Genomic DNA, 17,899 nt, shown 5'->3' on the forward strand with positions numbered 1-17,899 from the left:
AATTACTCCAAGAGCAGGGGCGGGACATGGTCGCTTCTAACGTAGCCTACTTCTGGTGGGTTTCCGTCACATTAAAACTAGTTGCAGATGTGATACGAACACGCAGTTTTCACAACACTAGAGTGCGTGGTTTGAATTTTCAAGGAAGGGTTCTGCAGTGAAAAACATTTTCCCGTTTTCTTTTCCAGTGAGAGGCGCTTCAGGGACCCTGTTATTCATGTCGGAGTTACCACGTTTAGCAGCGATATTAGCCATTACCAGTGACGCTTAATTAGGCTATCCTGAAGACTGGACATAGCAAACTACAGGTAAGACCACTGTTTGCTCTAAACGGCGGCCTCGTTTTTGTACCATATTGATATGCAATATCTCTCTATCTTGCGCGATACAATAGACTAAAAGTAAATGCATGAAATTTGTTCTAATTCAAAGCGAGAGAAACGATATGCATGTAGTTCTGGCCTCGTATATAACATCTGATGTGCGTATTAACCTGGTATTAACATAGATGTAATGAAGTATAGCGAGACTGGTTTAAGCTTTATTGCACTGTCTGGGTTAGATCACTCAGCATTTAGTCTCCAGTGTGAGAACATTTTTTGCGCATGCAGCTATGTGCTACCATCGAAATGCATTCAACCAACACATCATTTGATGTTCTGTGTTTACTTTCCGAGTTGAGAGGTTTTAACGACGAGATATGGTGCACAGTTACAGAGAGTAAAAATACTCTCACGTCTCTTACATCACTTGATGTATTTTTGGGTACCTTGGACTGGGGGTAGTTACTAGGTGTCGTCTTTAGTCCAGGGCATAATAATTGTCCCTCCAAATTGAACGGTGGGCACTTGTAGCCTGTGCTGAAAAACGGCTAATGCAAAGCTTCATCATTACCTGTGTTATTCCATGGATTTAGACAGTGAATTGTGAATCATGTGCGCGAAGCGATAGAACCAATTGCACCCCAACATGACGGGCTGACCTTGTGTCGCGGTGGCATGGGGGGGACAAATGTGCCCGCTGCTAAAAGCGCAGCGGCGGCTTCAACGAGAGAACGAAGTGCAGGGGAAACTACCGGCTTGGGGTAATTCCAATGTGTCAAATGAGAAGTGCGGCAAAACACCGATCGATAGAAGCTATTATTTGGAGTGAGTGCATCCAGTTGAAAAATGTGGAATGCGTTTGGAAATGGGTCAGGGTTGCAAGGAAGTGGAAGGTATGTGAGTAAAGCACAGGGCTGGGAATTTGTCCCGTGCTCGACCAGGTTTGAAAATGAGAGGGGCAGAGGGAAAAGCCGTAGTCCGATCAGGACTCTGTCGTCCCCAGCCTCAATCGGTCCGTTTTACGAACAGCCGCTACCTGGACTTGGAGTGACATCGGAGGCGGGGGCTCGACAGCAAGCCACCCTGCACGAGCTGCAGACTCAAAACACTCGGCTGAAAAAGAAATTCGAAGACTTAAAGAAACGCCATGTACAGGATAAAGATGAATGGATGAGGGAAAAAGAACTACTTTTGAGACAAGTTGCTGACATACAAGTAATTTCAAACTAATGGAAACTAAAATTATGCAAATCAAGCATGCACATCACAGTCAATTATCAATGTATTGTCCAGTCTAAATATGGAAATAGAAAATGTTACCGTGGATAGTCATATTTCATTTTGCACTGAATTTAATTTTCAGGGAGGGGAAAATAGAAGGATTCTGTTGGATCTGAAATCCGTTTTGGAGGACGTTCAGCTGGAGGTAAAGAAAGAAGAGACAAAGCGGAACGATCTGCAGCTGCAGTACACAAAGGATCGGTGCGCATGGGATTTAGAACGAGCAGAACTGAAATGCCGTATCGCGCAGGTAAGCTTTATGCAAGATACCCCCCCCCCCCCCACCGTATGCACGCGACATGCCATAATGTGTGTGGGTTAGTGATCTTATCTACCGTAGTGTAAATACTGTACATTCAAATAACCTATCCCAATGTGACCTGCTGACATTGTACCCCCCAGGATGCAGACAGCTTGTCTGTGGTTTTATATTTATAAATAAGGAGAGATCAACCTGACACTCTTTCAGTGTGTGTGAAGACATGAGGGCAGAGTGCCCGTATAATGCTATGCCTTGATTAGGATACAGTATCACTGCACAGAAGAACTAATCATGGAATTAGGTTTAAATAAAACCACAGGTCTCCACTCTGCATCCAGAGGATTAGCTTCAAGTGTCAGGGTGGGCAGAGCACAGAAATACAAACCCATACAAAGTTTCATGCTTTATACTTGAAATGTAATTCTGTGTTAGTGGTGATCTTGTTTTCAAGCTCTTGAGCTTTTAAATTAATCTCTGCTTTTGTACTCTCTCTGCCTTAGCCCCCCCCCCCCCAGCCTCCCCCTTTAAAAGTGAACAACTCCGCTTCAAACCTGGATCCAATTTTTTAGTCACACATTCTCAAATCCCATTCTTATTTTTGTGCACTGACGCTAAATTAGCCCCCTTATAAATATGTGATCCAGACTGTTTTGAGTGGAAGCACTGTAGTAGGGCTTGTGCCAAAGCCTTTTTGTGACTCAGAGGATTCGCATAGCATTTCCCGCCTGTCTGCCCGAATACAGCTAACAGTTTTGCGGCAGTCAGTGGGCATGGTGGATGTTCTTATGGATCAGGGGTGAGGCCCACAGGTGAGGGTTGTGGTTGTGGAGGGGCAGAGGGGGATTTGTGTGCAGCTTTCAGTGTCTTGGGGATCTCCATTGCGTGCTCAGAGCAGAAAGGTCTGAGCACAACAGGCCAGGCCTGCACAGACCTTCAAAGCCTTTTTGGGATCAGAGGAATCAGAGAAATCTCAGAAAATGGAGATTGTTACCAAGTATCTGAGTGAAGAAACAGGCTGCAGCACTTTCAGCCATCCTGACCATTTCAGCCCAATTGCACTGATGGCCTGATAGGAATGCCTGATAACTCGTAAAGAAAAGAAATACTACTGAAAGCACACCATATAACTTGTTAAAATGTGTAATCACTTTTTTTTTGTATGTTTTATTATACAGTATCAGGTTCAAATCTTCACTATCCAGCTTTTTTTCTCTCATAAAAAAATAATCGCCTGTCACAGCAGTATTGTTCACAAACATGCAGCAGCATGTGTTCTTGAGGTCAGTAGAGGTTACTAGTTTACTCAGGATAAAACAATGACAGTTCAATGTAAAAGCATTATCCTTCACTAAGTCATTTATTCAGCTGTTCTTCCTGGAGTAGCTGGATAAAAAAACACTTGACTCTGAGGCAACACAGCAGTGCACTATCCAAGAACCCACAAAACTCCAGTGGGTCTAGCACAGTTACTTCTACCCCACAGTTGTAAAGGACTTGTTTTCATGAAGTGATTTTAATGCTGGAGAAGTCTGACATTGGGGTTTGTCGTGCTAATGTGTTTTTCTTCAGTTTGGCATGGAGAATGTGGGAGAGGATCATGGGAAGAAGTAACTGGCATCATAAAATCCTGTTTTCACTCTGGATTATCGCTCCACATCCTGTCCCTGGCTCATTCCTCTGATCCCTCCTGGCTGTGAGGGTTACCACCAAGAACTCCCCACCAGATACTTGCAGGCATATTTCTTCTGCATAAATGATTATTTTTAAACAGAGACGGTTTGTTTCCTTTTTAAATTCCTGTGGAAATCTTACATGCCTCAGGCCCCCAAGGAATTTCTGGTGGTAAAGAATGGCATCTATTTTTAGTGGGGAAGGCTGAACAAAGTGTCTGTTGGGTGACTATGTCACAGAGTCACTATGGTCACATTACAGCTATAATGCCAGCTTGTGATGCAGAGCCTAAAACCACTGGTCTGTGAAACTTCATACAGATTTATGACTGCACCATGCAAACGATAGCACAGAACGATGTAATGGATTGAATTTATGCAACACCTTTCACATTCTCAGACGTGCTTTACAGAGAAGGGGGAAGGGGAGCTCACTTCAACCGCCAACAATAAGTAGCACCCACCTGGATAATGAACGCCAGCCATTTTGCACTAGAAAGCTCATCACATACCAGCTAAGGTGGCGAGGGCTAACAGTGAGACTTCATGTCCATGGTTTTGTACATTACACTGAACATCCTCATATATACATCTCTCATGAGCGACTGTAATGGGGGAAAAGGCAGGCCTCTTACTGGTAATGGCATGGACAGATAGCAACCTTGTTTCACATCTTTAATACCAAAAATATTTAAAACCCAGCACTAAGATGCTAACAGCATCAGTTAGCCTTCCTGATAGTACAAGGAGGGTTAGCGCCCAACATGAATGTATTTGTGAAGTGTGCCTGCCCAATTTATCTTGATTTATATTGATATCCATAACTTTCAGTAACACTGCCCTTGTGTTGTGTTCTCTGGTGAACCATCTGAATGCTCATGTGTTTGTGCTGAGGCTAGAGACAATGGGCCTCGTGATGACCTTGGTTAAAAATATCACTAATTTTAGAACATTCAATGTCACTAACTTGAGCTGTATTGGGCTGTAATTTAAAGTAGCTTAAATTTCACTCTCTTTGTCACAGCAAAGAACACAATATTCTGGGCAGCGCCTTTAATTTCAGGATCTGCTATTTTTTCCTTCTCTCAAAAACAACTTAGTATGGCACAGTGACCGCAGACAGGCAGAAGTTGTTGACTGACCAAAAAAATGTCCCTCAGGACTCAGCGCGTAGCAGCGTAACTGAAAATACCTTTTGGTATGAAGGCATTCAGATCAGTGATATCCAGATGTATAAATACGTATTGGAATTAAGGACAGCAGATGGTTTTCTGATGCTAGATGCCATTTGTTGACTTGGGCCACCTTTTCAGAAAGGAGAAAACTCAAATTCACTGGCAGCTCTTCCTGTTACCTCTGTTGTAACAAAATTATCAATGCCTTTATGTAATCCTTTTTAGTTCCTTACTCTTGGTGTTTCAAGCAGTGCAATACTACAATTTACCGATAATCATGCAAAGGCATGCCCAGGGACTGAACATCCATTGCTTCTGGTATGTCCTTTCGGTGATATATTCATAACATATATCAAATTGGAACAGTTCTGCTTCAGATAGGGAGCTGGCCATCTCGTTTGTCTGTAGAATGTGTGGGTCTTGCGTGTAAGTCCACCCTTTTCCCCTCCACAGCTTGAAGCGAGGGGAAGTAAGGTGGTTGTGGAGGCGCTGGTGACCCCTGACCCCCGAGAGACCCTGCAGAAGGAGCGGGAGGAGCAGAAGAGGCTGCTGGCTGATACGCACACGGCGGCCATGGATTTGCGCTGCCGGCTGGAGCACAGCGAGAGGGGGTGGGTGCGGGAGAAATCCGAGCTGCTGGAGCGCTTCGACGCAGAGAGGAAGGAGTGGGAGAGCCAGCTCAGGGATATGCAGAGGAAGATCGAGGAGGTGAGTTCCTGACCCTTGCTCAGATGCTCTCTGTTCTGACCCAAGGGTTTAGTCCCAACCCAAACTGATAGGTTCTCTGTTTCGACCCGATGCTTTCAATCTTGGCCCAGTGTTCTACTGTTCTCTGCTGACATAAAACAGAAGAGCATTGTTTCTAAAACAAGCCAGCTGTCAGGAAAATGTGACAATAATGGGGTAACAACAACGGTACATTTTTAGCAGCAAAGTATAAGTTGGGAAATGATAGGTCATAAGTCTCTCCTGGGCTTTCACTGCCTGTATCCAGCCCCTGCGGCCCCCACAGCCAAACATCCATTCCTAGCCAATCCCTCCTGCCTGTGCCACTGATTAACAGCGGTCACTGACAGCCTCATTAAACTTTGTCAACCATGATGTCAGCTAGCAGGAACCAACAGACATGCCTTTAACATGTGAGTCTGAGGGCCATAGTCCTTTCAAACAAAGACGACAGCTCAAAACAACTGCATGCTGCAAAGGAATGTCTGAATACCACATTGTGTGTGTGGGGAAGGGGCGTGCACTCAAAATATGAGTATAAAACTTCAATTTTTAATTACAGATTTGGAGTCTTATTTTTATGACATTTCAACCACACAGCGTTTGGCATGAAAATGATTCATGATCACTCAAACTCTGACTCAGTCCAAGCTGTGACTCAGTCCACGTGCACCTCTGGTTTAGATTTGCACATGCCCTCATTCCTCCTACATCTTCTGTAGTCCTCGCTCCATTTTTTTGTTATCCACTTTATTCAGACAAGGGTTACAGGCAGAGATCGGAGCAGGAAATCAAACCCTTGCCACAATCGTGGGGATTCATATGCGATTCATATTCATTTGAGGGTCAGCAGCCCTGCAGACTGTACCACACATCTCTCCCTGGAAAGTGTTTTCAAGAGAGTGGTGTGCTGCACATGGTTTTGAAATATTGCTGATAGGGGTGAGTGGTAGTAGGCCTTGGAGTGTGCTTGTACTGGCGTAGGATTTCTGGGACCTTGGGGAACTATTGCTTAATATTTCAACACTGATCCTAGATCTGCCAGCTGCAGTGTGTGGGGAAACTAAGAGTGGTGAGTCAGGCATGGGGGTGGGGGGTTAACACAGCTCTGGATCTCTGTAATTGGCAGTAAGAATTCAAATCCGCCAGTTTCTCTGAAAAGCAAATTAGTTCTAATGAAGACAGGAAGGTAGAGGGTTTGAATGGTCTTCTAAAATTTTTTTTAAAAGTGCAAGAACAATCTGCTTTAAAGTAATGTGAACAAAGTGAAAATATACAGTGTCAAAAGTGGGAAAAACAAAACAATAAAAGTTAAAAAGAATAGTTTGTAGTATGAAATGAATGACAAGAGTATTGTTAATGTTTATGTGTTTTGAGTTTGTGTCTGTTTCTGATGTTTGGATGTGTAGAAAATACTGTGTGCTTTTCATTTCAGTGTTTTGTGTGTGTATGTGTATGTGACAGCATGCTGTGTGACAGGATTGTGCAATTTGTGCATGCATTTGTATAAAGGGTTGAGTTCATTGTGTATACATTGTATAGTGTGTGTTTCTGTAATGTGGGTGCTGTGTATAATGATAGTTTGCATTTGTGTAATGTGTGTGTGCTGTCTGTAGGGGTAGAGTGTTTGTGTAATGTGTGTGTGTGTGTGCTGTACATACCGGTGTGTTTGTGTAATGTGGGTCCTGTGTATAGAGGTCATGTATTTTTGTCTAACGTGTGTGTGTTGTGTGTTTTCAGCTGTATGATGAGGTAAAGACCCGGAGGGAAGGGGTGGTTATTGGACTGGATGCTGGGATGCAAGATGGTGGTCTAAGACTCAGCTTACAGTCCACAAGCACTGCTTCCAGCATCCTGACCGACCCTCCTGATCTCCATAGCTCCAGCAATGGCTCCAGCAACCAACCAAATCACCTCAGCAATGGAGAAAATGATCATCATGGCAGCCACTACAGCGAGCCTCTTGATCAGGAAAGCCAAGGTTATGGTGCAGCTGCAGACCGATGTGGTGTCATTAGTCAGGACCCAGGCATGGCAGAACTGGAGCTAATCTTGCAGGGGTGTTTGAAGCAGGGATTTGAGAAAACCCCATTGCCCTCTGGGCAACAAGGCATGACGGAACTGGAGCACATCCTGCAGAGATGTCTGGAACATGGGTTTGAGAGCAGCCCCTCCCCAGCCGTGCACCAGGCCTACGTCAGCTCCCCCAGCAACTTCTTCTCCAGCAACGACAGAAAAAGGAACACCACTGAGCTCAACGCTGTGAGTCACCAGTGCATATGGAGCACATGCCAATTACTCTGTCGTCTGCACACTAAATTTCTCTCTCTCCTCCCTCCTTTACCTTTAATTCATAAGCAGTAATTAGACTCTGTCTCCTGCCCCCTCCTTCCCTCTCTTCTTCTCCCCCTTCACTTCTCCATCTCCATTTCCCTCTTGTCTTCTCTGTCTCCTTATCCCTTGTTCCCCAGCAGTAACTCTGTCTCTGTGTTAGGCTCTAAGGGAGATCGCTAGAGTGAGTGAGGAGTTATGCAGCTACCAGGATGAAATCAGAAAAAAGGCAGAGGACAATTGGTAAGCTCTCAGTGTTGCTGTTACCAATTTGGAACCAGAATCGGTACAGTCAGCATTAGCATGATAATTGATGGTAGCTTTTAAATTTGAAAACAATGGTTTCAGCTGGTGATGAATCATAGTCTTTTTTCATGACTTGATGTTAATTTGGTGAACAGGAGTGGAATGGAGTCCTTGTCTTTTCTGGAGGAGTTTGAAGCGGTACAGAATGTGAAAAACATAGCCGGGAATGTCGATCCTCTCTTTGATCTGAGCCAGTGGTGCAACCAGTTCCAGGTCCCGGAGGAACGGAACTGGGTCAACTGGGAGAGCACCAACCAGGATCCCAACAAGGCAGAGCAGACCGAGCCCCCGATCAGGAAGAGACAAGCCCCGCCCATTCCTCCCCGTACCACTTCCTGGTATCTCAGCAGCCCCTCAGCTCCCAAGCTAGAATTTCCTGTCCCAGAATCCTTCACTGACAAGAAGTGCCACAGCCCCAGTGTAGTTACAGATAAGAAGTACCCTTCCGTGTTGAAGAAGTTTGGGGAGATGCTGCAGGAGAATGAGGGGTACACCCTGACAAATTCTGGGGTTGTGGCTACTCCTGTGCCTATGGATTCCAAGTGCAACATCGGCTGCTGCCACAGCAGCTGGTCCTGCAATGGCAGCAGGTTCGGCAGCAGCAAGTCGTCCACGTACGTGCCTGTTCAGAAATGCCAATCAGATGCCAATGTTCAGGAAGCAGAGACAGACTGTAAACCAGAGAGCATGCAATCTGATAATCCAAAGTGCCCTGGGGGGCAGTTCCAGCCTGTGGACAATGACATTGACACACTGGATTTTAGGGTCCCCTCCTCAGGTGTCCAACCTCCTTACCCAAATGCAAAAGGCCCTCGGAGAAATGCGACTCTGGAGCAGAAGACTGCAGAGTTTAACCGCACTCTGTTTCAAGTAGAGATGGGTCATGGGGTCGAGGACAGCATAACACCTGCTGAAGTACCTGTGAGTGGCAGGGGTAGGTGCTCTCCCCAGCACTCTGAGATCAAACTAAGGGATGTGACCTCTGACCTCCCACCCCAGTATCCAGATTTTACACCCGAGGTCAAGACATCTGACCTTTCATCTGAATACCCTGAGATCAAACCCAAGGTCACAACCTCTGACCTCCCACTTCAAAATCTAAAAGACAAGAAATTGGAGGCCCCTGCTGTAGAGAGTAACCTCTCTGCTTTCACACAGTATGTCCCGAGCATGGTGCGGGCCAAGTCCCCAGGAGTAAGGACAGGGACCGCAGTATGGCAGACGGATAAAGTGAGATCAGGGAGTTCTACCCGGGGACGTAGCAACATTGGGTCATGGGTTCTAAAAGACCAGCCCTGGAAACCCACCACTCTGGCTGCTTACCCACGACCTGCAGACTCCAGGTCCAATTATGGAGCTGTGGAGAAAATTCTGAAGAGCTACGAGAGTTCTGATGGGGTCCAGTGCTTTATGCAGTGCCGTCCCAGTCCAACCCAGGAGGATGACCTCATTGAGCTGCTGGACAACCTAGAGGTCAAGCAGCGACTATCCTCTAGAGAAACAACAAGCACCAGACCAGGCTTGCGCAGAGAGACAGTCAGTACCATGCAGGTCAGTTCAACACATGCATGGATACAAATGCAGACACACAGACACAGACACGCCTGCACACACACACACACACATATACACGCACACATACAGACACACACACACACATACATACCCACACACGTAAGTACATACACACATATACAGTGAGCTCCATAATGTCTGAGACAAATACATTTTTTCTTGATTTGACTCTGAACTCCACAATCTTTAGATTTGTAATCAAACAAAACACGTGGTTAAAGTGCACATTCTCAGCTTTTATTTCAGGGTATGTTGGTTTCACCATGTAGAAGTTACAGCACTTTTTATACATAGTTCCCCACTTCAGGGCATCTTAATATTTGGGACATATTAATTTCATGTTAATGAAAGTAGTCATGTTTAGTACCTTTGCATACAATGACTGCTTTATGCCTGTGCCCCATAGACATCACCAGGTGCTGATTATCTTCTCTGGTAATGCTCCGCCAGTCTGTACTGCAGCCGTCATCAGCTTTTACTTGTCCCGTGGCTAGTTGCCTCATGTCAGATTCGGTGAATGATTTGTTCAAGACTTAGAAGACCTTTGTTGGTTCAGCAGTATGTTTGGGATCATTGTCTTGCTGTAGGATGAAGCATCCAATGAGTTTGGGGGCATTTCCTTAAACTAGAGCAGATAAGATGCTTCTGTGCATAATTCAGATTCAATGACGACAAGTGAGCCAGAACCTGTAGCTTATGTGACTGAACCATAGCACCCCTGCCACCATATTTCATAGATGAGGGGGGGTGCTTTGGATCTTAAACAGTTCCTTTTGGTCTGCACACCTTGCTTTTACCATCACTCTGATACAAGTGAATCTTGGTCTGTCCACAATACATTTTTCTAGAACTCTGCAGGCTCTTTTAGGTACTTCTTAGCAAACTGTAACCTGGCTGCTTTTGTGGCTAACTAGTGGTTTGCATCTTGCAGTGTAGCCTCCGTAGGTCTGTTTGTGAAGTCTTTTGCGGACAGCAGTCACTGACACATCCACGCCTGCCTCCTGAAAGTGCTCGTACAGGTGTTTTACAGGTGTTTTTTTCATTATGGTGAGAAATCGTAGATCACCAACTGTAGAGGTCTTCCTTGGCCTACTATGCCATTTGTGAATATTGAGCTCACCAGTGCTCTCTTTGTTAATAAAGATGTTCCATACAACTGATTTTGTTTAGCCTAATGCTTGGCCTAGCCTCATAATGGCTTCCTTGAAATTCTTTGGCATAACTCTGGTCCTCATGTTGACAAATGCCAATAGCAGACAGCAAAATCAAAAGCTTAGAATCAAGACTAGATACTGAAAGCCATCTAGTCTTGATTCTTGTACCTGCCTCCAAGCAACTGGACACATCTGACTAATCAGAAACACCTGTGAAGCCATTTGCCCCAAACATTATGCCTTGAAGTGCAGGGACTATGTATAAAACGTGCTGTCATGATGAAACCAAAATGTATAAAAGCTAGCCTTTAACAAAATCTGAGAATGTGCACTTCAACCACATGTAAATTATTTGATAATAAATCTACACACTTACATACACACATGCATACGTACAAACATACATACATACATACGTACCTACATGCACACATATGTATACACACACAGTAAAATGTTTGGTATTAAACTGACACTGACAGAGATTATTTTACTCTGATGGAGTGCATTTGATTGCTCTAGGAATCCATTGGAGAAAAATTCTAACAAAATAATTTATTGTGTATGTGCACACATGCTCACAAGTACATTTGCGTGGGCATGCATACACATAGGACAAGATTCAGTCAATATTTGTCCTGAACTTTGTCTTGCAAATAAACCCAAGTGCTTCTTTGTTTTTTGGAAATACAGTTAGTTAATTTAGGAGTTTTTTGACCTTGCTATTTCTAAACTTTAATAAAAAACTAAAACTTGCATATAACTGAAAGTCAAATTTTAGGAAAAATATAGATTAAATCCTGGCTGGAAATCAATAGAGTTGATTTCCGGAATAGATGGAAATGATCCAGCTGCTCAGAATAAGTGCTAAATGCTGAGCGATTAAACAAGTGCTGCAGCAGAACACATACATCCTTGTTCTGTCTGTTTGATCTTTTTTTACATGGGTAAATGGCCTGAATGGCCCCTTTTCACAGAGGTAAATTTTCATGAATTACTGAATTACTGGAAATAAACCTTTTGAAATCTGGAAGGCATTTTGGTAATTTCTATCACAAAAAAAAGATTTTTTTAGTTTCTAAAAAAAGCAAAGGAATGAGTACAGACATTCCAGAAATGGTTATGTGGCATAAGATGCTGACAAAACTGTTCAGACAACATGTGGAAAACAATAAGTTTCCTTTTCATGCTGATAAATCTCTTTGATAAATGACATGCCTCTGGAAATTATGCCTTACACTCCCGGCCCGTCTAAAGTGGTCGCACTCCTTTCACCCAAATGTGTGTGTTTTTCTTTAAAACCTTTAATTGGCAGCCCCCTAAGCCTCTAATCCAAGTCTTTTATCTTAATCCCAGATTGAATTGCTGCCAAATGTGTCCTGGCGGGCCATGCCAAAACGCTGCATTTCTGCTGCGTATCACAGAATGCTCAGGCCCAGTGTGAGGTGGACGGTGCTTTTAGTAGGAAAGGGAACTTTGGCTTTGTCATATGGCTTCAACTGACTGTCTCTGATTCATTCTATTGTCTTAAAACACGGTAGGCATTTTCATGAAAAGGGATACTGGCCTGCTTGCTTGAGTGCATCATACCTTTGATTAGTTCGCTGATATCCGTTTATCTTACTCTCTACATGGCCACATAACTGTCTTTTTGTTTGTTACATTCGTCAGGAGAGAGAATCCTCAATAAAGCTTTTTTTACCCAGGAGAGCAGAGAATCCTATGTGTCTGTGAAGAAGAGCTTCTCGCGCCCTGCCTGTCCTGCCAACCGACGACTCCCATCCCGATGGGCCACCCGCTCCCCTACAGCGCCCTCTGCCCCCTCGACCCGCCCCTCAGTCACCATTCAAACGCGGACTTTTTCCTACTCCAACCACAGAGAGACTGGGATCATTTGACCCTTGAGACAAGAGGTGACTGAAGTCCATTCAAGACTAAAGGAGAGATGCCTCTCCAGATTCTTAACCATGCCCTCCCCCCCTGTAAATACCAATCCAAGACTGTTATTTCTACCCTGCTACAAAGTGCTTTTGCTGTGTGGTCTCTGCACAGCAACATATTTTTAGAAGATGATGCATTACCTAAAGAAACTCTAAGCGCTGGCATGGAGTCTCCAGTGTTTCCTTGGCCTCCTGTTCTTCTGTACCAAGCTCAGTCATTACATTCAACACCTTTTTCTTTTTCTTACAGTTTACTGAGTGATCGCCGTGTTGTACTCCTGTTTATCCATCGTTCTGTGCATGGCTCCCTGTTTGTGGGTGCACGTGTCTGTGTTTGAGTGTATCAGACATTATATAGGTCATTGCTATCGATAAGTAGTAGTTATACATTTATCTGCAACTTTAATCAACATGGTAATTATCTGATGTCCTTAAGCTTCATTATATTGAATTAAGCCTTTTAAATGTTACAGTAATGTAGTGAACTGTTCTGGAAGTGATGGCTTTACTGTGCTTTTCTGATAATAAATATTGCAATGTATTTAACAGCTTAATGTCCATGGCGTGTCAGTAGAGCATGGTTTTTGTTATACTGGATTTATGTTACATGTCCAGTAGGAGTCTCAAGCCTTTCAAATTCTTCTTACTTTTGTTTCCCTCTACTTTTTCCTCTCTACTTCTTTCTCTCTTCCCTCTGCCTAAATACATATGTTGGATTTACAACAGTTTAAAAATGTCTGTTATAATGAAATTCTGAACCCTCACACACCTGATGAAAAGCATCATTTCACATAAACTGGGAAAAAGTATTACATCATTTTGAAGGCCTCCATAGGATGTCTCCATGGTAACTCCCTACAGTACACTGTCAAGGGCTCATTTAGGTTCAGTCTCCCACCAATCCATGTTTGACTGGCTGAGTTTATCATATGACATTGCTGAAGGCTCCAAAATGCCGGGGAACTATGAAATCATAATCATGACTGCAGTGACACTTTCTCTAGTATCACGTTGACCAAAATAGTGTATTTTCAATAGAAACTCGTGTTCATGGTTGCAGCATTGGCAGAAAGCTATTTATACATGCCCAAACAATTTGTGTTTTTCACTCTTGGGTAAAACAACATTCTTGGGTCTGTGTGAATTATATTGGGAATATATGCACAATAAGCTAGCTGTTAAGGAAACTATAAGGGTGAATTATATTGAGGTTATTGGTGTTGAATTAAGGTAAATGCTACGAAAGTACAAAAAAAGAGCATTGGAGGAGTGCATACTCTAGCTGCTGTTGTCCTTGCTTAGGTGTAGGTGGTAGAGTGAGGAACTGAGTCACTATTGGCAATTCCAGAAGGTGGAGAAATGGAGGGAAACTTAATGTAACTCAATTTAACCTTCTCCACTCTTCATCTAAGTGCTGATGGGACTGTATATCTAACTGCACCATTATACATGAATAAATGTGAAAATGACATTCCAGCTTTTGCTGGTGTTTTTTTAAGGCTGCTGAGAGCAGCCAAATCTGTGTTCAGGTGGTGCTTACGGCAGCCATACCGTCTCCTGCCCGTGTCCTGGCCAACAAACACAGCCAAGAGACTTTAGTAGCTATCCCTCAGGTGACCTTGTTTCTGTGAGAAGTCTCCATGCTGATGATCCCTCAGACAGCTCAGGGCCCTGTCTGTCCACTTTGGTGGGAGTTCTGATTTCAGTCTCCACCCCCCAGCAGTGGGGTCCATGGCATCTCTTTCTCTCTGATATATAGACAGCTGAGTGTCGTCCCTCCCCCTCCTCCTACGTCTGCCACTCCCACCAGCTGAGATGCCACTGCCTCATCTTTTCAGTCAGCGCAATATAATTTTATATTTAAAAAAACATTTTAAAAAGAAAAATATGAGACCATAAGTTCTTTAACTTTCCACAAGCCAAATTCATTCAGTAACTAAACAAGTTACTTTTCACACTGAATTCTGTTCATTTGTCATTGCTGGTTTGAAGTGTTCTAAAACAATTTTCCAGTGTGCACATCACTGGAAAGCCCTTTCATGATCTGGCCATTGTTTTTGTTGTGAAAGGTCCAAAGATATAAAGATATAAATATGACGTATGAGCATCATGTTATATCACGAACATTGGCACTGCTAGGAACGCTGGTTGACCAGCATCCAGGGCTGGAACAATGAAGGTCATAAAGCGAAATAAATCATTTGTCAGACCGAACTGGACTTGTACTCAGCCCAACACAGCCTATTTTGCAAGAGCTCATAAACTACTTTATTTTCCTACTCATCTTTGATGAAAACATTGGGTTATTCGCACTGCAAATATTATGTGTGGATTGCAACTGAGCTCACTGCAATGACCTTTACATTTTTAAAAGTGAAATAATAAAAACTAGTGATTTCATGATAGAGGTGCTGTGCTCATTATTTGTTTGTGGCATCACAAATAAGGCCAGTTTATTGGTGACATCACAATTGAGGTGCTACATTCACCAAAGTGGTGCATCTTTTGTTCAACCCATGGGGGTCAAGCACTACACTCAACAAATAAAGGTCACATCACAACAGAAACACTGTTTTCGTTCCATTATGGTGACATAATTAGTCACTATGCTGACTGCTAATTAAGTAATATCACACGAGAAAGACTGCTTTTATGCTGTATCAGCATGGCTGTGATTCGGTCTTAGGCATGAAGCTGCAGGCCTGATTCACCTACACCATGTTTTTTATGTTTCAGCATCAACGTCTTGTGCTTGTAGAAAGTATTTATACTATTATTAAAACATGAAATATCATTCATTTACATTCCTGCAGAAATGCCTCAAATGTTCAGATTCATTGATCAAAATATTTTCTTGAAATTTATATCAGCCATAACAATGTTTTCTGTTGATAATATTTCATTTTTCTAATGGGTGAGAGAACCCATGATTGAAAGCCCTAGATATGAATATACAGTAAAGGTGGCAGATGAAAAAGACATTGTGTCTGTTAATGTGGTGGTTTTGCTGTCATCATGGTTCTTTTTGAGCATGATCTCGGTCTCATGATCAGAAGCCTTAGGCTCACTGTGATGCAGGATGCTGGCATCTGATGGGGCTAGAATAAAGATGTCTGTATTATCCTGGGAGAAGGGTGCTAATGGCTGTGAAAACTGCCTCTGCCTGGGAGAGGATCGGAGAATGAGGTCACGGAAGGTGCAGGCGCCTGGATTTGTGTGTGGGAGGAGTTGTGCTGGTCTCTCTCTCTCTCTGTATCTTTCTGTATGCGCATGGGTGTGTGTGTGTATGCGCACGTGTATGGTTATGTTAATGTATATGGTGTTGTTATCAGATGAGGAATAGGATCACAGAATGTTGCACTCCAGCTAAATTGAGTTATCACTGGATAGAGTAATTCCTCTGCCCCCCCATTGGGACGTGAGTTCAGTTTACATATGTATAATTTCACACTATGTTTTAAGTCTGATGTCAGTATTATGTCACCAAATATACAGTATCTCATTTTGTCAAAGGCTGGACTACATTAAAAACACAAACAAACAAAAAAAAAAAAAGCTGGGATATGTGGCTGGGACATGGTCCTGTCTCTCCCCATTGGACAGCTGGTCTGTCTCCAGGGACTGGTGACAAGCCCTCCTAGGATGTAGGCCACACCCCCTTGCTCTGGCCCAGGACCAGCAGGAAGGCAGCAGATATGTGTTGTACAGACAGCTCAGGAATTTGCTTTCTTGCCACTCAGCCCACCCTGAAATAGACATTTAACTACCACTTAAACTGCATGTGAGCATGTGTGTGTCCCTGTATGCATGCATGTCTGCTTGTGTGTGTATTATGTGCATAAGCCTGTAACTATACCTAAATGAATACATAATTACCAATGACAATTTTGGCTTTTGGCAGGTGCTCTTAGCCAAAGTGACTTACAAAAGGTGAACAAACACCACTAGGACCAAATGCAGTCTCACTGCTCTCATTCACCCTTTGCACAGGCTTTATGTTGTGCCCTTTAAGTAGGTGATGCACTGGCTGCAGTCTCAATATTGTCAAACAGAAAGCAAAACATTCTCACTTAGATTTCTTCATACCCATTACGAACAGGAGGTGTAATAAAATCTGTCAATGGCTGACAACATATGCAGCTTCAATTCAACACTCTGTATGGCAGGGATGAACAAAATCAATGTATATTTTATTCTGCTGATGTAAAGAAAATGTTGATGTCTATGAGAAATGAAAAGTACATGAGAAATTCCATGCAATTTCCTCTCTCCCATCTAAATGCGAAATGGCTACCTATCTCTGAGGCGGGTACGATAAAAATGACCTGTGGCCCAGGCAGTTTGTTCGCAGGCCATAATCTCCAGGTTTTAAAAGCCCTGCTGACTCCAGCATACTCACAGATTTCATGCAGAGCAGTGGCATGCTTGTATCGATTGGTTTTGATGCATCTCTTTCTGCCATTTAGCCACAAAGGTTCAGCCACCATGGGGCCATTAGACCAGATGTAATTTCAGACATGGTCCATTATAAATCGGAAATAATGGGAGCATCTGAGGCCGCTGCACCTTTGAGTCCATCCGAGCAATTTTGTGAGTGCCTACATGACCATGAGTACATGCACACACATGCCGACGTGTCTGTGTGTGCATGTAAGTGTGTGTGGGTATATGTGTACGTACGTGCGTCAGAGTCTCAGAATATGTGTATATCTGAATGTCTGCTTTGGTAAATATGTATGTTTGTGGACCTCAGTGAGTGTGTGCAAGTGTGTACTTTTGAGTGAGGGTGGGTGTGTGCTTGTGTATAAGTGTGCATGTGTGTGAGTGTTCGTCTATTTTCTCTTCATTAGCAGAAAAGAGATTTGGCCTCCTGGTCGTCTGAGAGACTGGGTGAGGTCATTATTGGCCACTAAGCATCCGGCTCAAGTGGCAGGAGACACAGGCCTTTGCTGACCTCTGCAGCCTTCCACAGCAAAAGAGGGGAGGAGATTCTGCAGTCTGGAATGCTCAGGACTTTCCTGAGGACCTTTCGGAATGTCTGCCTCTTCAAAATAGAAGCCGAGCAATGCTTTGAAAATGAGCTGCAGTGAACATAAAGAACACTCAGGAATGTAGCCAGAAGATATCGCTGTATGATGATGGCATGTTGCTTTATG

At 43.5% G+C, this 17,899-nt stretch overlaps 1 protein-coding gene across 2 annotated transcripts; it reads left to right on the plus strand.

Annotated features, from left to right (window-relative positions):
• Positions 1 to 335: 335 nt before the first annotated feature.
• On the plus strand, positions 336 to 13,291 carry mtcl3a (MTCL family member 3a). Of its 2 annotated transcripts, none has more exons than XM_064342494.1 (7): positions 336 to 1,538; positions 1,687 to 1,854; positions 5,165 to 5,419; positions 7,178 to 7,699; positions 7,932 to 8,011; positions 8,170 to 9,625; positions 12,475 to 12,677. In XM_064342494.1, the coding sequence occupies exons 1-7, from the start codon at positions 1,170 to 1,172 to the stop codon at positions 12,535 to 12,537; spliced, it is 2,913 nt and encodes a 970-aa protein (XP_064198564.1). In that variant the 5' UTR covers positions 336 to 1,169; the 3' UTR covers positions 12,538 to 12,677. The 2 variants fall into 2 exon arrangements, with proteins under 2 accessions (XP_064198564.1, XP_064198555.1); XM_064342485.1 differs by having other exon boundaries at positions 339 to 1,538; positions 12,510 to 13,291.
• The last annotated feature ends 4,608 nt before the right edge of the window (positions 13,292 to 17,899 follow it).

This window comes from Anguilla rostrata, chromosome 1, assembly GCF_018555375.3.
Source record: "Anguilla rostrata isolate EN2019 chromosome 1, ASM1855537v3, whole genome shotgun sequence".
Lineage (NCBI taxonomy): Eukaryota > Metazoa > Chordata > Actinopteri > Anguilliformes > Anguillidae > Anguilla > Anguilla rostrata.